The 24249-nt window shown below is 42.8% G+C and overlaps 1 protein-coding gene across 4 annotated transcripts in view; it reads right to left on the reverse strand.

The window, feature by feature from the left end:
- Positions 1–4373: 4373 nt before the first annotated feature.
- Positions 4374–24249, reverse strand: part of zdhhc13 (zinc finger DHHC-type palmitoyltransferase 13) — a 33276-nt gene continuing 13400 nt past the window's right edge. The window contains exons 2-17 of one of the 4 annotated variants that reach the window (XM_024439762.2): positions 14584–14662; positions 11310–11432; positions 10842–10919; positions 9895–10039; positions 9671–9735; positions 9338–9500; positions 8946–9071; positions 8510–8643; positions 7754–7854; positions 6968–7092; positions 6711–6773; positions 6416–6509; positions 6039–6122; positions 5775–5932; positions 5184–5281; positions 4374–4858 (exon numbers count right to left, since the gene is read on the reverse strand). In XM_024439762.2, the coding sequence (XP_024295530.2) occupies positions 4723–4858; positions 5184–5281; positions 5775–5932; positions 6039–6122; positions 6416–6509; positions 6711–6773; positions 6968–7092; positions 7754–7854; positions 8510–8643; positions 8946–9071; positions 9338–9500; positions 9671–9735; positions 9895–10039; positions 10842–10919; positions 11310–11432; positions 14584–14662 (1772 nt within the window). In that variant the 3' untranslated portion in view covers positions 4374–4722. Of the gene's footprint in view, positions 4859–5183; positions 5282–5774; positions 5933–6038; positions 6123–6415; positions 6510–6710; positions 6774–6967; positions 7093–7753; positions 7855–8509; positions 8644–8945; positions 9072–9337; positions 9501–9670; positions 9736–9894; positions 10040–10841; positions 10920–11309; positions 11433–11698; positions 12412–12926; positions 12980–14583; positions 14663–24249 lie in introns of those variants that run through there. The other 3 variants (XM_024439761.2, XM_024439760.2, XM_024439759.2) reach the window with 3 other exon arrangements.

Consider the following 24249-nt stretch of genomic DNA (forward strand, 5'->3'; position numbering starts at 1 on the left):
GCAATTTTCCCAAGTCCCTCTTTGTGGCACCTGACCACACGACTGAACAGTAGCCCGGGTGCGAAGAAAACCAGGGCCTGTAGGACCGGTCTTGTTTATAGTGTTGTTATTAAGAAGGCAGAGTAGCGCTTTATTATGGACAGACTTCTCTCCATCTTAGCTACTGTTGTTTCAATATGTTTTGACCATGACAGTTTACAGTCCAGCGTTACTCCAAACAGTTAGGTCACCTCAACTTGCTCAATTTCCACATGATTAATTACGAGATGTGCAGTTGAAGCCGGAAGTTTACATACACCTTAGCCAAATACATTTAAACTCAGTTTAACAATTCCTGCCATTTAATCAGAGTAAAACATTAATGTCTTAGGTCAGTTAGGATCACCACTTTATTTTAAGAATGTGAAATGTCAGAATAATAGTAGAGAGAATGATTTATTTCAGCTTTTATTTCTTTCATCACATTCCCAGTGGGTGAGAAGTTTACATACACTCAATTAGTATTTGGTAGCATTGCCTTTAAATTGTTTAACTTCAGTCAAACGTTTCAGGTAGCCTTCCACAAGCTTCCCACAATAAGTTGGGTGAATTTTGGCCCATTCCTTCTGACAGAGCTGTTGTAACTGAGTCAGGTTTGTAGGCCTCTTTGCTCGCACATGCTTTTTCAGTTCTGCCCACAAATTTTCTATGGGTTTGAGGTCAGGGCGTTGTGATGGCCACTCCAGTGCCTTGACTTTGTTGTCCTTAATTATGCCATTTTGCCACAACTTTGGAAGTATGCTTGGGGTCATTGTCCATTTGGAAGACCCATTTGCAACCAAGCTTTAACTTCCTGACTGACGTCTTGAGATGTTGCTTCAAATATCCACATAATTTTCAATTCCTCATGACGCCATCTATTTTGTGAAGTGCACCAGTCCCTCCTGCAGCAAAGCACCCCCACAACATGATGCTGCCACCCCCGTGCTTCACGGTTGGGATGGTGCTCTTCAGATACAGATACTTTTGTACCTGTTTCCTCAAGCATCTTCACAAGGTCCTTTGCTGTTGTTCTGGGATTGATTTGCACTTTTCGCACCAAAGTACGTTCATCTCTAGGAGTCAGAACGCGTCTCTTTCCTGAGCGGTATGACGGCTGCGTGGTCCTATAGTGTTTATACTTGCGTACTATTGTTTGTACAGATGAACGTGGTACCTTCAGGTGTTTGGAAATTGCTCCCAAGGATGAACCAGACTTGTGGAGGTCTACAATTTGTTCTTGGCTGATTTCTTTTAATTTTCCCATGATGTCAAGCAAAGAAGCACTGAGTTTGAAGGTAGGCCTTGAAGTACATCCACAGGTACACCTCCAATTGACTCAAATGATGTCAATTAGCCTATCAGAAGCTTCTAAAGTCATGACATAATTTTCTGCAATTACCCAAGCTATTTACAGGCAGTCAACTTAGTGTATGCAAACTTCTGACCCACTGGAATTGTGATACAGTGAATTATAAGTGAAATAAACAATTGTTGGGAAAATGACTTGTGTCATGCACAAAGTTGATGTCCTAACCGACTTACCAAAAACTATAGTTTGTCAACAAGAAATTTGTGGAGTTCTAATTACTCCAACCTAAGTGCATGTAAACTTCTGACTTCAACTGTAGTTGAGGTTTAGTGAATGATTTGTCCCAAATACAATGCTTTTCATTTTGGAAATATTTAGTACTAACTTATTCCTTGCTACCCATTTCAAAACTAACCTCAGCTCTTTGTTAAGTGTTGTAGTCATTTCAGTATACTGTAGTAGTTCACGTGTGGCCTTACTCAAAGCATGTCGTTTGTAAAGATTGAAAAAAATCAAGGGTCCTAAACAGCTACCCTCGGGAATTCCTGCTTCTGTCTGGATTATGTTTGAGAGGATTGCATTAAAGAACACCCTCTGTGTTCTGTTAGACAAGTAGCTCTTTATCCACATTATAGCAGGGGGTGCAAAGCCATAACACACACGTTTTTCCAGCAGCAGACTGTGATCGATAATGTCAAAAGATGCACTGAAGTCTAACAAGACAGCCCCACAATCAATTTATCATCAATTTCTCTCAGCCAATCACCAGTAATTTGTGTAAGTGCTGTGCTTGTTGAATGTCCTTCCCGATTAGCGTGCTGAAAGTCTGCTGTCAATTTGTTTACTGTAAAATAGCATTGTATCTGGTCAAAAAACATTTTCTCCAGAAGTTTACTAAGAGTTGGTAACAGACTGATTGGTCGGCTATTTGAGCCAGTAAAGGGGGTTTTACTATTCTTGGGTAGCGGAATGACTTTAGCTTCCCTCCAGGTCTGAGGGCACACACTTTCTAGTAGATTTAAATTAAAGATGTGGCAAATAGCAGTGGCAATATCGTCCGCTATTATACTCAATAATTTTCCATCCAGATTGTCAGACCCCGGTGGCTTGTCATTGGTGATGGACAACAATTTTTTCACCTCTTCCACCCTGACTTTACAGCATTTCAAAAGTACAATTCTTATCTTTCATAATTTGGTCTGATACACTTGGATGTGTAGCGTTAGTGTTTGTTGCTGGCATGTCATCCCTAAGTTTGCTCATCTTGCCAATGAAAAAAAATCTTTCAAGTAGTTCGCTCACTGATATTGCCATCTGATTCAATGAGTGATGGAGCAGTGTTGGCTTTTTTACCCAAAATTTCATTTAAGGTGCACCAAAGCGTTTTACTATCATTCTTTATATCACTTATATTTGTTTCATAGTATAGTTTATGTTTTATTTAGCTTAGTCACAATTTCTTAATTTGCAGTAATTTTGCCAATCAGTTGGGCTGCCACACTTAATTGCCATACCTTTTGCCTCATCCCTCAACCATACAATGTTTCAATTCCTCATCAATCCAAGGGGATTTAACAGTCATTTTCTTAATGGGGGCTTACTAGTAACTGGAATAATTCATTTCATAAATGTGTCAAGTGCAGCGTCTGGTTGCGCCTCATTACACACCACAAGATCAGCCAATATTCTTTAAATCAACAACATATGAACCACTGCAAAACTTCTTGTATGACCTCTTATAAACTATAAAGAAATGATGTCTTGAATGGTGTCTTTCTTTGGCTTCAATTAAAAGAGGTCTCGGTATGCCTCATTTCTTTCATTAAAATGTCTCCAGTGGTCTGGACAAAGTCAATTGGGAGCCTGATTTAGTACAGGATTACCCCCAATATGAATACCAACTTATCAATTATAACAAAAGGTAAACAAGAGGATCATTAGGTTTACCATGTCTTCACTGGGCTATGCAGGATCGATTGAAACATGAAGATGCCAATCTCTCCCGAAACAGTCGTGAGCTTTGATTTATGTACCCACAGAGTATCTAAACTCAAAAGGCTTTGACACAATCGTAAAAAAAAAAAAAAAACTTGCGTGGCTTTGTTGGAACATCCAGTGCAGTGAGTTACAATGGCACATTACTTCACGTGGTAATGCAGAAAACAAAAACAACAAAAAAAGCAACATCGCTTGGATGCTTAATGTCACTGCAAAAAAAATAAAGTGTCCAGTGTCATTAAAGTCACACCCTGTAAGATGCACATACCATCAGTGTGGCTTCAAACACAAATGAAAACAATGAATCAAATGCATACCGTGACATTTTCACAAGAAAATATCACTTGATGTCTAGCTGTGGGAATGATATTCCATGAGAACACAACTTGTCTCAGCATGACTTGGCGCTATACATTAGTTTACACAATGCTCCTAAAATAACGAAAACATCACTAATGGAGGAATAGGTATTTGGTTACGATAACACAAGACAGTTGGTCATTAATCGAAATGACTGGAAATCTCAGACTGTCGCTTTAAGGCTGAGAGAGAAGAGCATAGTGGATAGGATCGTGGATTGTTGAGTTATGGGAGATATGAGTCCCGATTCCTTGCCTTCTCCCAATAGTGAGCACTAGTTCACCCTTAAATGGATGTAAAAACACTCCATTTGTGTAACAACTGCCAACAGTCCACCATATTTCTTCCACCTGTCCATTATTCTAACTCCACGAGGGGGAGTGAACGAGCGCACACTTATGGGAGAGGGAAACGGCTATGGACTTGGGTGCGTGTCCACTGTCAAGAGAGCGGCTGGATAGAAAATCGGCATATTTAGTTAGAGGTACAGTACTACAAGACCAGTATTAGAATAAACTGCTCTAGAGAATGCACTGTATGCTCCGATAAAAAGAGTTCAGTGACTGACAAACCAATGTGAGGCTTTGCTTAAACTGTCTACAGTGTCAGTCCTTCAAATCTAAAAACTCTCACTTACAGCCTCTTGCGAACACTAAAAACAGACACAAAAAAAAAAAAAAAAAAATTATAAAAAAACCCTCACATTGATCAAAATACAACTATTTATATTAAAAAGAAAACAATGACTAACTTAATATACAATTTAAGCCATAAAGGCGAATTCAACTTGGCACAAATGATACATTTCAGATTTCAATTTTTTCCCCTCATTAATATATACCAGCGTAAGGCAGCAGCAGTCTGTAGCAAAAGAAAACACATAAAGTCAGTACAACTTCCTCCACGCCATTTCCCTTTATAGTAGTGTTTCTTCACAGGCAGTCCAAAATATATAAAATATATACATTTTTAAATAAGCTTCATCCGTTTGGTCCAGAACGATAGTGGATTCAGGTCCTAGCTGCCCCGTGGGGTCAGACGATGTCGGGCTGGCCGAACATGTGGTCTCGGCCGGGTGGGTACTGCTGGGTCCAGTCGACCATGGCGGGCTTGAACAGCCCACAGCAACGCAGCTGGAAGAACGACACAAGGTTCCGCACCACACCCAAACTATGGAGGGAGAGAGAGAAATGAGAGTAACGGAGAAAGAGAGAAGCACTGGCCCACAATAGTAAATAGGTGGGAGGACATTTGTCTGTTTATTGCTTTTAGTCACCAAGTAAACGGAATCGGCAGGCTAGCCTGATGAAGGTTAGCCTATCTTGTCTAGCCATCTCGTCTCAAGAAGGTCCACAATGGAAATAAGTCCCAGACTTTGTGTGTTATCCTCGATGATTTTACTCGCACGTATGGCTTTTTCAAGAATTTACGTGTGCTTGTTATTTATAAAAAAATTTAAATGGTGAAATGAATAAACTAGAAGAGGACAACTTACTTGTAAGGGTTCTGTCTGAGAGAGATGGATTGTGGGAGTTTCCTCTGACGAAGCACCAGGTTTGCCATCTCTGCATTTGTCAGGCCGTAGAACGCAATCTGTTCAGACACACACATTCTAACTAAAACAGAAACGACACTACGCCTACAAATTGTCACATTGGCTTACGAGTCCCTGTCAAAAAAAAGTATGATAAAACAACGATAACTAATGCCTCCATTGAATATTTCCTCAAAAAGACAGCAGATATAGCAGCTCTCCTCCCAGCCCGGCATCATTAAGGCAGTGAGCAGCATGGGGGACTGCCCCGGGGAAGACACTGCAGCAAGATGGCGTCAACACATCAATCATGAATAATACAAGCAGCGTTTGATTCGGAGAAAATCAAAAGAAAGACACAGCGAAAACATTGGCAGCTCGAGCAAAACGAGGAAATCAAATAGGGGTTGTAGCTCGAGTGCACGTAGTAATAAATGCGGTAGTTCTTTCACCGCGTTTCAATAAGTTATTCAAATACAACATGCCTACAGTTGTAGACGTGACGGTAGCATTGTAGCGTCATATAGCTACCACACACACACACACAGTTACCTGGTAGAGCTGTATGACCAGTAGTATGGAAGCCCAGGAGGTATGGAAGAAAGCTAGACAGAAGACACCCAGTACCCAGGAAGAACAGCCCACCAGGGCAGAGATGGCACCCCACACACCCTCCTCCTGGTAGTGCAGCGGGCAGTGCTTTGACCAGTCTGGCAACACACACGAGAATGTCAGGCAGGAAGACAAGTACATGCGTTAAGAATGTACACAAATAACGTGCATTTGTCTATGTGATTAATTGAGGCAGTCACTCACACACGAGACATCCGTAGAACATCCACGCTCCCATCAGGCAGAGATAGAGGAGGAAGAGAACAAAGAAGTGGTGATTCCTGGCACCTGAAGAAATCAAGAATGGGTGGGAGAAAGAGAAGACCCAAAACTTTTGTCATTAAAACGCAAAACTCTGGCGCTGACAAGGCGGCAAATGCCGGCTGTGTATTTGTGTCGGCTAAACTTAGACGAATACTGTGTTTCCAAGTGTTCAAATACTAGTCGACTGCCATGACAACGATTGCGTTCCACTACGCAACCCTATTAGTGCGTACTGAGGTTTCGTGTAGATTATCCTACAAACTGTATGTATAATTTAGGGTAGACAGAAATATATACGCTCTGTTGGTTTTAGTCACCGATGCAGCCATTGATCCAGATGGAGTGATGGTCCTGTTTCGCCACGCAGGCGTCACAGGAGAAGCAGTGACTGGCCCTCATAGGCTTCTTCATCTGCAGAACCGAAACACACAACAACAAAAAAATCAAACAATCAGCATTTCATCATATCACCACATTTCCTAACACGTGAAAGCTTGAGCAAAACATATTTGTTAATTGGGAGGTCATGAGTATCCCTCTATCTCGCTAATAGCGATGGTTGAGTAAACGCGTTGGAATGGAACTGGCCTACTTGTGGTCCTTGTGGCTTACCATACAGGAAGTGCAGAAGATACTGGGGTCCAAGCAGCCCGCCTCTGCCAGCAACACCACATTCTGGAGGCGACACAGAAGACCAACACGATCCATCACATCCATGTCATTGAAGTAGATTGGCAGCCATGTCACATGCCAACGACCCCTCCAGCCAGACTAGGATAAATGTTGACCTGTCCATAATGGTTTTCTAGCAGTCTTTTAAAAACAAAACAGTGATAGAACAACGCCTCTCCCGATATCCTGCTCCTTACCATCTTTTTCTCTTCCTCAGTTGCCTTGACGATGCCGGGGTCAGTCCGACAGGAGCGGAGGTAGTAGTAGAGCAGAGCCGTGGCGTTGACAGTGAACAACACCTGTACCGTGGCACTGGGACCATGTAGGGAGACGGGTTGAGGACATAACGTCGCACCACATACAGTAGGTGTATTCCAATCCTACCCTGGATGTCATCTTCTACCTGATAGTTCAATTGCACCCACCCAGTGTCCCAGGACTAAATAGGTCCCTGATTGGAGGGGAATAATGAGATTTATAATTTTTTTTTTTATTAAAAAAAAAACTGACTGCGGTCCAGATTAGAATTTTATGGGTATGAAACATTAACTACTTTAACACCTAAACCATGATACTGGACTGAGATGGACGTGGTACAAGGACGTGGTTACAAGAGCGCGGTGCAGCGGTAGTGCTGCAGCCACTCAAGCACATAGCGGCATAGGTAGAAAATAACACCCAAACCCTATACTTTAGTACTGTCTGCCCTGTACCCCGCCATCTGATAAAATACGCAAGGAGAAAGGAGCTCCAGTGCTCCTTCAACAAAGAAAAAAAAAAGAAAAAGAGATGGACTTGGTTAGGCTGGACTAGAAAGGTCTGGACTGAACTAGACGAGATTGAGATGGACTAGGACAGTCAATGACAGGGGAGCTTTTTAGTGTTGATTCAGTACAGTGTTACATGCTGGGTAGGTACAGAATGTAGAGTGCTGCGCTGGGTTGGAGTGTGAGTGACAGTAGAGGCCCTGTGTTAAAGGATATCAGGCAGGAAGCACAGGCACCAGGTGACCAGCATCCAGAAGACTGATGCCATAAGAGTTGTAGCAGGAACCAGCGACTGCAGGGCCGGGCTCGCCAACTGCCTGTAAGTGTACACACACACACACACACGCCACACTTATTATTGTACACGTTATAATATTGTTTCAACTGTTTGCCCGAGTGGCCAGCGGTCTAAGGCACTGCATCTCAGTGCAAGAGATGTCACTACAGTCCCTGGTTCGAATCCAGGCTGTATCACATCCGGCCGTGATTGGGAATCCCATAAGGCGGCACACAATTGGGCCAGTGTCGTCCGGGTTTGGCCGGGGTAGGCCAAATAAGAATTTGTTCTTAACGGACTTGCCTAGTTAAATAAAAAGGTTACATTTAAAATGTAAATTTAAAAAAAAATATCAGTCTTGTATGAAAAATGAGTTTCCCCATAAGTGCTCCTAGAGAGTACATCTACTTAATGAGCAGTCACGTCAACAAACTGCCCAGGGAGATTTGACAGAACCAAGCACGGACAGTATGACTAAAAGCAGGCTACTAAAGTCAGTACGTGAGCGCCATCTTGCGGAGGTCCCTAGTAATACGAACACAGCTCTAGACATGGGGTGCACTGCGGATCTCTCAATGCATCTCAGTTAACTAGGAGTTGAAGAACACTCATAACAGTTGATCAACCCTAACCACTGTGATGCCGTGTGGTCTTGTCTACTGGATTGACCACGGGCGGCCAACGTGCATTCTCACCGTTGAGCCAGGTTGACCACAGCCATCACACAGGCCAGCAGAACCCCTTTCAGCAGCCAGGATTCTGAGCTCAAGTCGGCTATCGCTCCCACACTGCCCAGCACAGCAACGCAGAACATAAACTGAAGACACACCTAGAGAGAGACAAGAGCAGAGAGAGAGAGAGAAGTAAATCACTTAAATAATCTTTACTGAAGAGAAATACAAAATATTAATTTCAACCACAATGTGAAGAAAACTGCAGCGTTGGCATCCGTTTTAAGCCAAGGTTAATTATTGTACTCCCTCATGCTGTCGCACACGCACACACGATACTGGAAATATGGGTCAAGATCTCTCATAGGCATTTGTTGAGCATATGAAAGTGTAGTGCCCCACACCCTGTGTGTGTTGAAGTAACGTAGGCAGAGGAAAAGTGTGTGTGTGGTGTCCATACCCTGTACCGGTTAACTAGGCGCAGGCAGCGGGATTTGGAGCGTATCCTCTCCTGCTTGACGTGGTTGAGCATGTGGACGAGCAGGGGGCTGTGCACCTGGTGGGCCAGGTCTATGGGAGTGTCACCCTGAGGAGACAAACACAACACAGTCACAGCATCACACTCACAATCCTTAGTGAACCTCACACACTATAGTCCATTGTATTCACGATAGAAAATAAATATGCACATGTTCATCTTTCTAATACGCCAACACATGTATCTCAGAGACTTCTATGTTAGTAACATCCCGAATATGATGCAAGCATCAATTTAGTCTATGCTTTTATAATCCCCCTCAGGAGCTCACATTTATGATAGGATTAATTAGTGTGTGTATTGGGAGATCTCACGTTGGCGTTCTCGGCATCCACGCTAGCCCCGGCCTCCAGCAGGATGTGGGCGGCATCTACGTTTCCCGCCAGCACGGCACAGTGCAGCGGAGAGTTCCTGTTCACTTTGTCCACCGCACTCACCGATGCATTGCACTTCATCAGGAAGTTAGTGGGCTCGGGCCTGCATTCAATGATTGGTTTATTGACTTCAGATCTCCCCGCCCCTAACCATGACCTTTCTTAGTAGTACCTTACCAAAACAAGCCTAATAGGCCAGTTATTGAGGACATATGTCATTGTAAGCATACATGGAAAAGAAACAAATAATCATTGGGTTGCAGGGAAACATACCCAATGATTTTCTGTGCTGCCAACATCAGGGGTGTCTGCCCATTTGAGTCAGGAAGGTCAACTTCCTACAACAGCAAAAAAATATACAAATAATAAAATAAAAAGGCCCGGTTAGACTGAAGAGGGTGAATAAAGGAGAAAGGATGAGAGAGCACAAGAATAAAAGAGAAGGAGAGTGTGTGGCTGAGAGAGAAAAAGAGCAAGCAAGAGAGAAAGAGTCTCACTTGTCCCTTGGCCATGAGGTAGGCTGCTATGGGCATGTGTTGGAAGAGGATTGCCAGATGCAGGCTGCGGTAGCCCTCCCCGTCGGCCACAGATGGGTCGGCTCCGTACCGCAGCAGCTGGATCACCATGGAGAGGTGGCCTTGCCTGTACACAGACAACCATACATAAAGTCACCAAACCAAATATTGGCACCCTTACTTCTTCAATGGAGCTGAATGTTCTGCTTTTTTCTTCTTTTCAAAAGTGGATGAATTACTATGTTAACCCTGTCAGCACCTACAACTTACCACAATGAGATAAATAGAGCACCACGGTACGAGTCACAATACCCATAAAACCTTGCAGTCCACCATTCATTTTTCCCCATAGGGGATTTTTAGAAACACTTAAAATAAGGGCCGAGTTTCGTGTAGGCTCACCCTGGCGTGACGTTTTGATAACCGTGCAAATCTCTCTAGGACGAGGTGACTTATCAATATATTCCACCTGTATTTACCCCCCAAAAATGAAATGCTGATTGGCTACTAATGTGGTTATCAAAACGTCACGCTGGGGTAAGCCTACACGAAACACAGCCCTTATATTAAGCGCTTCTAAAGTCCCATATGGGGAAAATAAATGGTTGGAAAAACTAATTGGAACAATTTCCCTGTTTGGCTCTATTACACAGTAAATGAGATCACTTGCCTCCGACCAAATTAATTTGAAAAATTCAGTCCAGGCCATTTTTTACTTTGAAGTGAAAAATAATCATTTCAGTTTATTGTCTTGGTCCTATGAAGTCGTAAATTAAACAAATACACTTGTGAACGTCGCAAGTTTTCTATTTAAACTTATCCGAGAAGAAATAGTAAATCATATAAGGGTGCCAATATATTTGACCGAAACTGTAATGGTGGATAGAGAGCGAGAGAGGGGTGACCTTGCCTACCAACAAAGCAATTACCTTATGGCCCAATGCAGGGGTGTGGAGTTCAGGTCACCACCTAGTTGGTCTATGACGGCCCCTTTGGATATATAATACCTATGAAAGAGTATTGAAAGGACATGTTAAAAATACCTTCCAATGTCTTTGCACAGGAATATTCACGCTTAGCATGGGCTCCTCTTTGGGAATGACGTAGGATTGTTGTTTGTAAGAAAAAGTCAACATTCAAAATCTAAAACTACAGTCCTAACCAAATAAAATAGTATTGGTCACATACAACAGTTAGAATACTGTATGTATATATATATATAAGATGAGTAATGCAAGATGTGTAAACATGATTAAAAAGTGACTAGTGTTCCATTTATTAAAGTGGCCAATGATTTCAAGTCTCTCTGTGCTAGTGATGGATATTTAACAGTCTGATGGCCTTGAGATAGAAGCTGTGCTGCACAACCAGACACGTGTTTGATGTAGAGCCCTTACTTGACCACCTCTGCGTGGTTGTTGATGGCTGCCCAGTGTAGGAGGGAGACATTCTCCTTGTCAGGCTGCCTCACATTGTAACCAGCCTCCATCAGTTCCTTACATCGGTCCAGGATACCAAACCTAGAATCCAAGCACGGGGGTAAAAGATATTGAAAATCGATTCACTCGCACAAAGAAAACATCTTTCTGTCCATCTCTGGAAGGTGTACTGGAATATAAACATGAATCAAAAGGAGAACCTTTTGAACAATAAACAAGGTTACCATTTTTCCAACTTGACAGAAAGCTACAACAGTATCTAGTCCTGCTCATAAATTGATGCCATGGCTTTCCTGCATTTGGTCAGAAAAGTTATGCTAGTTATTATCATGCATGACTACAATTACATGGTCTGGTTGGAGAACAGCGATGTTGAGTTTGAGAGAGAAGTTGCTGGAGATATTTGGTTGGTAGAGCATGGTGCTTCCAACGCCAGGGTTGTGGGTTCGATTCCCATGGGGGACCAGTATGACAATGTATACACTCACTACTGTAAGTACACCAGAAAAATGTAGCCGTTTTATTCTGATTTAGCTGAGAATTACATTGATAAGGCATACATCTATCCCTTTTCCCTGTGCCATCCAAATGTTGTTAGCTAGCAGGCCAGGAAAATTGACTAAAGTAGGTCGTTTGTTATCAAACCAGAAACTCGTGGCTCCCTAGTAGTTTACAACAGCCCGCAACATGGCTTATAAAATGTGCGCCAATTCGCGTAGAAAGGGAAGATGGTACAGTAGCTCTGGTAATATAGAACAACACGTTTGAGTAGATTGGTCTAGGAAAAAAAAGAAAAAAAGTTATATAAAAGCGCAAGCATGACTGTGACGGTGCTCCGTTTTTCCTCTTTGGCAGTGGAATTTAGAGACTGCGTGACAGCGAAGTCAGACTGGCCCGTTTGTTCTTACAGGCAAACTAAAAAAGTATCCACTTCGCACAACCGCTCCAATAATTAAGCAAATGGAACAGAAACCCCATCACTCTGCACACCGCAGCTTGTCATCACGGCTAAATAACATTTTAAAACTGATGGAGGCGCGCAGAAACAACGGACGGAGAGAAGCAGCTGAGTAGCCAGTGTGGTTAGGGATGAAGCTGGCTTGCTCACAGCTGTCACACGTGATATATGATGGAGAACTCATTCTGAATGACATCACGCTCTGAACTCTGTTTGATATTCTATTTGTAGGACGCATAAGGTTGCATTCTGTGCTCAAGTCATTCAATTTTGATACGAGAAACACACCATAATTTGTTGGTATCAAGGGGATTCGATTAAGCTGACCCGGGTAGGCGTAGTTCGCACCGAGTGAAAAGTGATTGCAATTCGTTTTGGAACTGGGCTACCTGCCATGAGCCGGGTGCCCTGTTCGACGGCAAAGTCGGCTTAAAACAAAAGTGATGTAGGTTAAGCACTAGCATTCTGTGTTGTCACATGCAAAAGTGATTGCTTTTGATAAAAACACCATCTGCCTTCCCAATAAAAACTACACTAAACAAAAAGATAAACGCAACATGTAAAGTCCCATGTTTCAGGCGCAGAAATAAAAGATTGCAGAAATGTTCCATACGCACAATTAACTTCAGGCACAACTGTGTTTACATCCCCGTTAGTGAGCATTTCTCCTTTGCCGAGATAATCCAGTCACCTGACAGGTGTGGCATATCAAGAAGCTGATTAAACAGCATGATCATTACATGACTGCCACTAAAATGTGCAGTTTTGTCAAACACAGTTGAGGGAGCGTGCAATTGGCATGCTGACTGCAGGAATGTCCACCAGAGCTGTTGCCAAATAAGTCAATGTTCATTTCTCTACCATAAGCCACCCCCAACAACATTTGAGAGAATTTGGTATACGCTACGGACCACATTTTTTCAATGGCAATTTGAATGCACAAAGATACTGTGACGAGATCCTGAGGCCAATTGTCGTGCCATTCACCTCATGTTTCAGCATGATAATGCACGACCCCGTGTCGGAAGGATCTGTACATAATTCCTGGAAGCTGAAAATGTCCCAGTTCTTCCATGGCCGGATACTCACCAGACATGTCACCCATTGAGCATGTTTGGGATGCTCTGGGTTGATGTGTACGACAGCGTGAACCAGTTGGCGCCAATATCCAGCAACTTCACAGCCATTGAAGAGGGGGACAACATTCCACAGGCCACAATCAACAGCCTGATCAACTCTATGCGAAGGAGATGTCGGCTCTTTCGACTCATTTTGTTAACTTGAGTCAGTAATACCCAGAGCACGCAGGACCCTCTACCGATGAACTGAAATCGAGAAAGAGTCGCTCTCGTTGACCATAGCGAGCTTATTAGAGCGGTCATTTGTGACAGACTTATAAACAACGTTTGTTGATTGTTAGTTATACAATTATTTCTTGATACATTTCAAACGAGATCTAGTTGTGGGCGCAAACGGACTAGATTGTGAACGACTCTTCACGGAATCCATTACTTGACAGCCATGAGGGTGATAAGTAGCCTGACGACTCCAGCCCAACTCAAAAACCGTTTAAAAAAATGCCCGGAACCAATGCCCGGTAGTGAATGACGTCTGCACTCTATACTCCTCGAAACTGGTAATCTCTGTAAACCGTCACAAGACCCACTGGTTGATGCTTATTTATAAAAGCCTCTTAGGCCTCACTCCCCCTTAACTGAGATATTTACTGCAGCCCTCATCCTCCACATTCAACACCCGTTCTGCCAGTCACATTCTGTTAAGGTCCCCAAAGCACACACATCCCTGGGTCGCTAGTCTTTTCAGTTTGCTGCAGCTAGCGACTGGAACGAGCTGCAACAAGCACCCAAACTGGACCCATTTTATCTCCATCTCTTCATTCAAAGACTCAAAATCATGGACAATCTTACTGGCAGTTGTGGCTGCTTTGCGTGATGCATTGTTACCTCTACCTTCTTGCCCTTTGTCTGTGCCCAATAATGTTTGTACCATATTTTGTGCTGCTACCATCTTGTGTTGTCATGTGTTGTTGCCTTGCTATGTTGTGGTCTTAGGTCTCGTTATGTAGTGTTGTCTCGTCCTGGTGTGTGTTTTGTCCTATATTTATATTTTTAATTTTTAATCCCAGCCTGTCCCCACAGGAGACCTTTTGGTAGGCCGTCATTGTAAATGAGAATTTGTTATTAACTGACTTGCCTAGTTAAATAAAAAGGTTCAATCAAAACAATTACATTTTACATCATAATCTGAGTGTACCTTAAAATGTCCCTTGCCCAAGCGAGGGAGAGTGATGATTTCCTCTCCAATGTCCTTGATGGAAATCTTGAAGTTGAGCCTATAAAAAACAACTTTTAAAAACTAAAAGCTATTGATGTACCTAGCAAGCACTCAGGTAGCTAGCTATAGTTACCCATAGCTGTCTAGCTAGATTTATAGTTTGGTCATTTATTCCAATACATTTCTGAATTTGCCAAAAATATGTTTATGAAGCTAGCGATCTATGTTTTATAGGCTCCTCGCTAGGAGTCTGAGTCGCATTTTGTGGTCATCAGCTATCCTTTAGCTCGAAAATCTATCGCCAGTTTTGTATGGCGCAGCGCGGCTCGGAACGGAACATACCGGACCAATTTCTCTCTCCATGTCCCTGGATTTCAACCGCTCTCTGGACATTCATACCTGGATCTCACAGCTAGCAAGCTGCTATCCGTGTGACTACCGGCTTTCGTCGATTCCGGAGCAAACATCCATTATTCCGGAGCTAGCCAGCTCCGTCAATTACTCCTGAGTTCCATCAATCACTCCTGGGCTGCAGTCACCTATCCGGACCCCTTTTACTGCCTACGCGGAGCCCCACCGGGCCTTCACAACCGGACTGCCGACGTTATCTACCCGAAGGAGTTATCCGGCTGGCTCCTCCGTCGCGACGTTACCTGAACGCCCATCTGCGGCCTGCTAACCGTTAGCTGTCTTATCGGCTGCTATCTGAATACACAATCTGACTATTTATTTATATTATTATTATGATGTTTTCTTCTTGGGCCTCTATAACTATATCTATTGTTTTTATTTTTGTTGTTGTTGTGTGATTTGGATTAATCCCCTCTACCACACGGAACCCCACTAATCTACTGACGGAACGCAAGAGGTGGCTAATAACAGACCTCCATCCTATGCTAGCTTGCTTCCGATGGCCTGGCTAGCTGTCTAAATCGCCGTGACCCCCAACCAACCTCTCCACTCCACTCACCGGACCCTTTTGATCACTCGACTAAGCATGCCGCTCCTTAATGTCAATATGCCTTGTCCATTGCTGTTCTGGTTAGTGATTATTGGCTTATTTCACTGTAGAGCCTCTAGTCCTGCTCACTATACCTTATCCAACCTATTAGTTCCACCACCCACACATGCAATGACATCTCCTGGTTTCAATGATGTTTCTAGAGACAATATCTCTCCATCACTCAATACCTAGGTTTACCTCCACTGTATTCACATCCTACCATACCTTTGTCTGTACATTATACCTTGATGCTATTTTATCGCCCCCAGAAACCTCCTTTTACTCTCTGTTCCAGACGTTCTAGATGACCAATTCTTATTGCTTTTAGCCGCACCCTTATTCTACTCCTCCTATGTTCGTCTGGCGATGTAGAGGTGAATCCAGGCCCTGCAGTGCCTAGCTCCACTCCTATTCCCCAGGCGCTCTCTTTTGACGACTTCTGTAACCGTAATAGCCTTGGTTTCATGCATGTTAACATTAGAAGCCTCCTCCCTAAGTTTGTTCTATTCACTGCTTTAGCACACTCTGCCAACCCGGATGTTCTAGCTGTGTCTGAATCCTGGCTTAGGAAGACCACCAAAAATTCTGAAATTTAAATTCCAAACTATAACATTTTCAGACAAGATAGAACTGCCAAAGGGGGCGGTGTTGCAATCTACTGCAAAGATAGCCTGCAGAGTTCTGTCCTACTATCCAGGTCTGTACCCAAACAATTTGAACTTCTACTTTTAAAAAGCCACCTCTCTAAAAACAAGTCTCTCACCGTTGCCGCCTGCTATAGACCACCCTCTGCCCCCAGCTGTGCTCTGGACACCATATGTGAACTGATTGACCCCATCTATCTTCAGAGCTTGTGCTGCTAGGCGACCTAAACTGGAACATGCTTAACACCCCAGCCATCCTACAATCTAAACTTGATGCCCTCAATCTCACACAAATTATCAATGAACCTACCAGGTACCTCCCCAAAGCCTTAAACACGGGCACCCTCATAGATATCATCCTAACCAACTTGCCCTCTAAATACACCTCTGCTGTCTTCAACCAAGATCTCAGCGATCACTGCCTCATTGCCTGCATCCGTAATGGGTCAGCGGTCAAACGACCTCCACTCATCACTGTAAAACGCTCCCTGAAACACTTCAGCGAGCAGGCCTTTCTAATCGACCTGGCCGGGGTATCCTGGAAGGATATTGATCTCATCCTGTCAGTAGAGGATGCCTGGATATTTTTTTTAAATGCCTTCCTAACCATCTTAAATAAACATGCCCCATTCAAGAAATTTAGAACCAGGAACAGATATAGCCCTTGGTTCTCCCCAGACCTGACTGCCCTTAACCAACACAAAAACATCCTATGGCGTTCTGCATTAGCATCGAACAGCCCCCGTGATATGCAGCTGTTCAGGGAAGCTAGAAACCATTATACACAGGCAGTTAGAAAAGCCAAGGCTAGCTTTTTCAAGCAGAAATTTGCTTCCTGCAACACTAACTCAAAGTTCTGGGACACTGTAAAGTCCATGGAGAATAAGAACACCTCCTCCCAGCTGCCCACTGCACTGAAGATAGGAAACATTGTCACCACTGATAAATCCACCATGATTGAGAATTTCAATAAGCATTTTTCTACGGCTGGCCATGCTTTCCACCTGGCTACTCCTACCCCGGTCAACAGCACTGCACCCCCAACAGCAACTTGCCCAAGCCTTCCCAATTTCTCCTTCTCCCAAATCCGTTCAGCTGATGTTCTGAAAGAGCTGCAAAATCTGGACCCCTACAAATCAGCCGGGCTAGACAATCTGGACCCTTTCTTTCTAAAATTATCTGCCGAAATGGTTGCCACCCCTATTACTAGCCTGTTCAACCTCTCTTTCGTGTCGTCTGAGATTCCCAAAGATTGGAAAGCAGCTGCGGTCATCCCCCTCTTCAAAGGGGGGGACACTCTTGACCCAAACTGCTACAGACCTATATCTGTCCTACCATGCCTTTCTAAGGTCTTCGAAAGCCAAGTCAACCAACAGATTACCGACCATTTCGAATCTCACCATACCTTCTCTGCTATGCAATCTGCTTTCAGAGCTGGTCATGGGTGCACCTCAGCCACACTCAAGGTCCTAAATGATATGTTAACCGCCATCGATAAGAAACATTACTGTGCAGCCGTATTCATTGATCTGGCCAAGGCTTTCGACTGTCAATCACCACATCCTCATCGGCAGACTCGACAGCCTTGGTTTCTCAAATGATTGCCCTCGCCTGGTTCACCAACTACTTCTCTGATAGAGTTCAGTGTGTCAAATCGGAGTGTCTGTTGTCCGGACCTCTGGCAATCTCTATGGGGGTGCCACAGGGTTCAATTCTTGGACCGACTCTTCTCTGTATACATCAATGAGGTCGCTCTTGCTGCTGGTGAGTCTCTGATCCACCTCTACGCAGACGACACCATTCTGTATACTTCTGGCCCTTCTTTGGACACTGTGTTAACAACCCTCCAGGCAAGCTTCAATGCCATACAACTCTCCTTCCATGGCCTCCAATTGCTCTTAAATAAAAGTAAAACTAAATGCATGCTCTTCAACCGATCGCTACCTGCACCTGCCCGCCTGTCCAACATCACTACTCTGGACGGCTCTGACTTAGAATACGTGGACAACTACAAATACTTAGGTGTCTGGTTAGACTGTAAACTCTCCTTCCAGACCCATATCAAACATCTCCAATCCAAAGTTAAATCTAGAATTGGCTTCCTATTTCGCAACAAAGCATCCTTCACTCATGCTGCCAAACATACCCTAATTTATTTATTTTGCTCCTTTGCACCCCATTATTTTTTATTTCTACTTTGCACATTCTTCCATTACAAAACTACCATTCCAGTGTTTTACTTGCTATATTGTATTTACTTTGCCACCACGGCCTTTTTTGCCTTTACCTCCCTTCTCACCTCATTTGCTCACATCGTATATAGACTTGTTTATACTGTATTATTGACTGCATGTTTGTTTTTCTCCATGTGTAACTCTGTGTCGTTGTATCTGTCGAACTGCTTTGTTTTATCTTGGCCAGGTCGCAATTGTAAATGAGAACTTGTTCTCAACTTGCCTACCTGGTTATATAAAAAAGGTGAAATAAATAAATAATAAATAAAAAAATTGGCAAAGAATGACGCTCAACGCTAAAATCAATGTCATCTATGTATATTTTTTGCTAGCTAGCAAGCAAGCAAGCGTTGTAAGTTTCTCACATGTCGAATATGAAGCAGTGTTGATAAAATGACACTTCGCGGCCAACGGAGTTTGACACGCAACTACAATTTGCATTGAATTGTGGGTCATATCAACCCCGCAAGTGATTGAATTACATTTTATTGGTCACGTGACCCAATTCAGGAAACTAGGCGTATGACGCAAGTCACGACTTCACAGGAGCGCCGTTTGAACATACATTTTTTTAAAAATGCATTTTTTTTTGCCAGAAATGCCTTTTAGAACATGTGAACTTTTATGTGCCTTAATACCAAACTGTTGGCCATCTGTAAATACAAATAAAAGTAGTTAAATTACAAGCCTAGTTGGTTTAGCAAAAGAAAAAGATAGGAACCTTCCCACTAGCCATGAGAAAATGAGTGGGCTGGACATGCTGAGAGAGAAGTTTCAGATTGGTCTTTGGTGTATCATCAGCTTCATCACAGTCCACACCAAGTTTGCCCCTGACTGGTGCGTCGGCCTAAATCAAGCAGCGCTTCAGAAAGACTGGACTGAACACTGTGTGAGATTGCTGGTGTTGTGAAGGAGAGCACTGTGACAGGGGTCAACATCCCACAGCTGATTGGACTGGAGGATGGTCCGGTGCTGGTGGAAAGCTATGGCTGGCAACAACACCTGATTCCGTACTTCAGGCCGCTGCCACAGATCAAGCAGTACCAGCACATCAGGTGAATATCATTTTCATTGCATTGTATGACGTTATTCTTCTTACCTAAACTTGGGGAGGCGAATTGATGTTGTGCAGGGTAGTAAATGTCTTAAGATTTTTTGGATTTAATTCCCTGTTTTACAGCTTCGTGGTTCTGGGGCCTATTGTTGACATACGGTCACATGAGATTGTTGCAGTATCAAGTGTCCACCACAAATATATGCCGCATGTATCTGTTTATGTATCGTACATGTGCACCTCACTCCAGGTTTCAACTCAGGTTGCATGGCCTTATCACATTGTATACCGTTACACACTTATGTATGGTATACTAAGTATGCTAATGCACTGTTGTGAAGGCATTTGGGCAGTGGTGTATCTGTACTTTACTATTTATATTTTTGGCAAATTTACTTCACTACATTCCAAAAGAAAGTAATGTACTTTCTACTCCATTGTCCCGGACACCCAAAAGTAGTAGTTACATTTTGACAGAAAATTGTCCAATTCACACACATCAAGAGAACATCCCTGGTCATCCCTACTGCATCTGATCTGGCGGACCCACTAAACACAAATGCTTCATTTGTAAATTATGTCTGAGTGCTGGTGTGTGCCCCTGTCTATCCGTCAATAGAAATAAAAAAGACAAAATTGTGCCGTCTGGTTTAGTATAAGGAATTTGACAATTTAGTACTTTTTCCACCACTGGATGTGGCTGGGGGTTATAGCATTTATTTCACACGACCCATTAATTTTAGAAAAGTGTGTCTGGGTAAGCACCATCTAATATTTTTATCTGGACACTTAGTTAACCTGGAATTTTTCCTTATTGTAGGCTACTACTACTTTTAGTCTTAATCTTTACTACACTACTCACTCTTTAGCACATGACCTTCACATGTGAATCCTTAAAGAGATGGGTGGGGCTGGCTTAAGAGGGTGTGAACGATGCTTAATGGTGTAGACAAAGGAGAACTCTCCAGTAGGTACGAAAACATTCAAAGGCCCTGTTCTCAAAAGTGAGTTTACAAGTTTATCAACTTTCAAATCAGAATTACTTCCCCATTGTTCCTAAAAAAATGCAGTGTATGATACCATTTTGTAGCTGAGTCTCTACTTTTATCAAATGTAAAAAAATATATATATTTCAAATTTTGCTACATAAGACCGATTTTGAGCCGGTCAGTCACATATTTGATCAAAGTTGTTCACTCGCTCCCTCGAGCTAAATCGAGGGCCGAGGGGGCAATGTTTGTAAATTGGACCTCCACTTAAGATGGCAAGCAAACTGCTTCTGGTTTAGACAGGGATTCCCCAGAGGGAAAGTGGCTAGCAAGAGGGCTGAGGGGGGTAACGAAGGCAGAGGGGGTAAAAATAACGGGATTAGACCAAAGCTCCACAAATGATTCGTTCTCGAGTTAGTTGAGCAGAGGCTGTGCATATTTTGGTTCTACAAAGCTGTGTCCATCATAACATGCAATAATCAGTTAATTGCAGTCATTCTTGCACCATTCAATCAATTATCAGTTCTAAACCAGTGGCGGCTCCTCAGAGGAAGGGGAGAACCATCTTCCTCAGCGAATTTCTTAAATATATATTTTTTTAGATTAAACTGTAAATATACTCACATCACCAAATAATTGATTAAAACACACAGTTTTTCAATGAAGGGCTACAGAAGCCTCAACAGCACTCTGTAGGGTGGTACCATGGGGAGAGAACAAGCTATATTTCATAGTATTTTTTCCCCCCTCACTTTCATTTACTTAGCTAGCGAATGCAGCCAGCTAGTTTAGCCTACTCAAACAGTCGAGACTTATATCATTTAAAAGCTTACAAACAAGATTGTCAAACTATTTTACAATTTCTTAAATTAGACATTTACCTCAATGTCAGTTTTAGTATCCAAAAATGTGTGAACTTATATTCGCATATGACCATTTAAAAAGTTGACATTCAACGTTGGGTGGACCATAATTGTGGTAGTAATTTGAAGTTAAAATGTCAATAATTTAAAAAAGTCAAGTGTACCAGCTAAATTTCAGTGGTCTGCTAAATCCTATTTAAATAGGCAGGTTTCCATTGACACAGGTTTATTCTACAAAGCAATGTGGCAAAGAAAAGCATCGCGTGTAATGGAAACGTCAGATATAGACAACACAATGCATTTGAAAAATATTCAGACCAAGACTTTTTCCACATTACAGCCTTATTCCAAAATGGATTAAATACAAATCCTCATGTGGGTAGATGAGGAAAAAAATAATTTAATCCATTTTAGAATAAGGCTGTAAGGTAACAAAATGTGGAAAAAGTCAAGGGGTCTGAATACTTCCCGAAGTTCCACTCAACATTTAATTATAAATGGCTACTGCTGCTAAATCCATTTTTCCAACTATAAAAATAATGTTTCTTTGCAGGACAAGTATTGTGATGACTTTCAAGAATGCCTGTATTGCTTCGGGTTGCTTTTTTGGTTGTCTGGGAAGTTTCACCATCCAATTATTTCAGAATGCAAAGTTTCACCATGGCATGGAGCATTGTGATACGTTAGTAGATGAGAATTATTAGAATGTCAAATATTAGTAAATGATTGCATTTTATCAATGCCGAGCTAACAGACAAGAAACCGATACAGTGCCTTCAGAAAGTATTCAGACCCCTTGACTTAGTCCACATTATGTTGTGATACAGCCTGATTTCAAGTTATGTGTTTTTTTTCCTTTCACCCACTACACACAATACCCCACAATGAAAAGTGCAAACATGTTTAGTCACACCCCTGACTCAATACTTTGTAGAAACAACTTTAGCAGCGATTACATCTGAGTATTTCCGGGTAAGTCAAAGAGCTTTTCTCACCTGGATTGTGCAACTTCTCCCCTATATTCTTCTCAAAATTCTGTCAAATTGGTTGTTTATCATTGCTAGACAACCATTTTCAGTCTTGCCATAGATTTAAGTCAAAACTAACTCGGTCACTCAGGAACATTCACTGTCTTCTTGGTAAGTAGGCAACTGCAGCGTAGATTTGGCCTTGTGTTTTAGGTTATTGTCCTGCTGAAAGGTCAATTCATCTCCCAGTGTCTGGTGGAAGGCAGACTGAACCAGGTTTTCCTCTAGGATTTTGCCTGTACTTAGCGCAATACCATTTCATCCTCAAAAACTTCAGTCCTTAACTATTACAAGCATACCCATAATATGATGCAGCCACCACTATGCTTAAAAATATGGAGAGTGGTACTCAGTAATGTATTGGATTTGTCCCAAACATTCATTTTATTTAGGACAAAAAGATAATTGCTTTGCTACATGTTTTGCAGCATTACTTTAGTGCCTTGTTGCAAACAGGATGCATGTTTTGGAATATTTGTATTCTGTACAGGCTTCCTTCTTTTTACTCTGTCAATTAGGTTAGTATTGTGGAGTAACTACAATCTTGTTGATCCATCCTCAGTTCTCCTATCACAGCCATTAAGCGCTGTAACTGGTTTAAAGTCACAGCCTCATGGTGAAATCTCAGAGCGGTTTCCATCCACCCCCGAAACTGAGTTAGGAAGTACACCTGTATCTTCGTAGTGACTGGGTGTATTGATACACCATCCAAAGTGTGATTAATAACTCCACCATGCTCAAAGGGATATTCAATGTCTGCTTTTTATTTTTACCCATCTACCAATAGGTTCCCTTCTTTGCGAGGCATTAGAAAACCTCCCTGGTCTTTATGGTTGAATCAGTGTTTCAATTTCCCTGCTTGACTGAGGGACCTTACATACACAATTGTATGTGTGTGGTACAGAGATGAGGTAGTAATTTATGTTAAACCCTATTATTGCACACAGAGCGAGCCCATGGAACTTGAGTCCTGTTCAATGACTACAGCTCAGTTTAACACCATAGTGCCCTCAAAGCTCATCACTTAACTAAGGAACCTGGGACTAATTGCCTCCCAACTGGATCCTGGACTTCCTAATGGGCCGACCCCCAGGTAAGGGTAAGCAACAACACATCTGCCACGCTGATCCTTAACACGGGGTCCCTCAGGGGTGCGTGCTTAGTCCCCTCCTGTACTCCCTGTTCACCCACGACTGCGTGGCCAAGCACGATTGAAACACCATCATTAAGTTTGCCGACAACAACAGTAGTAGGCCTGATCACCAACAATGATGAGACAGCCTATAGGGAGGAGATCAGAGACCTGGCAGTGTGGTGCCAGGTCAACAACCTCTATCTAAAAAAAAAAAAAAAATGTTTTAACTTCCGGCGCCGACAGAGATGGCCGCCTCGCTTCGCGTTCCTAGGAAACTATGCAGTTTTTTGTTTTTTTATGTGTTATTTCTTACAGTAGTACCCCATGTCATCTTAGGTTTCATTACATACAGTCGAGAAGAACTACTGAACATAAGAGCAGTGTCAACTCACCATCAGTACGACCAAGAATGACTTTCGCGAAGCGGATCCTGTGTTCTGCCTTTCACCCAGGACAACGGAATGGATCCCAGCCGGCGACCCAAAAAAACGACTTCGTAAAAGGGGGAAACGGAGCGGTCTTCTAGTCAGACTCCGGAGATGGGCACATCGTGCACCACTCCCTAGCATTCTTCTCGCCAATGTCCAGTCTCTTGACAACAAGGTTGATGAAATCCGAGCAAGGGTAGCATTCCAGAGGGACATCAGAGACTAACGTTCTTTGCTTCACAGAAACATGGCTCACTGGAGAGACGC

This window comes from Oncorhynchus tshawytscha, linkage group LG12 (assembly GCF_018296145.1).
Source record: "Oncorhynchus tshawytscha isolate Ot180627B linkage group LG12, Otsh_v2.0, whole genome shotgun sequence".
Taxonomy (NCBI): Eukaryota; Metazoa; Chordata; class Actinopteri; order Salmoniformes; family Salmonidae; genus Oncorhynchus; species Oncorhynchus tshawytscha.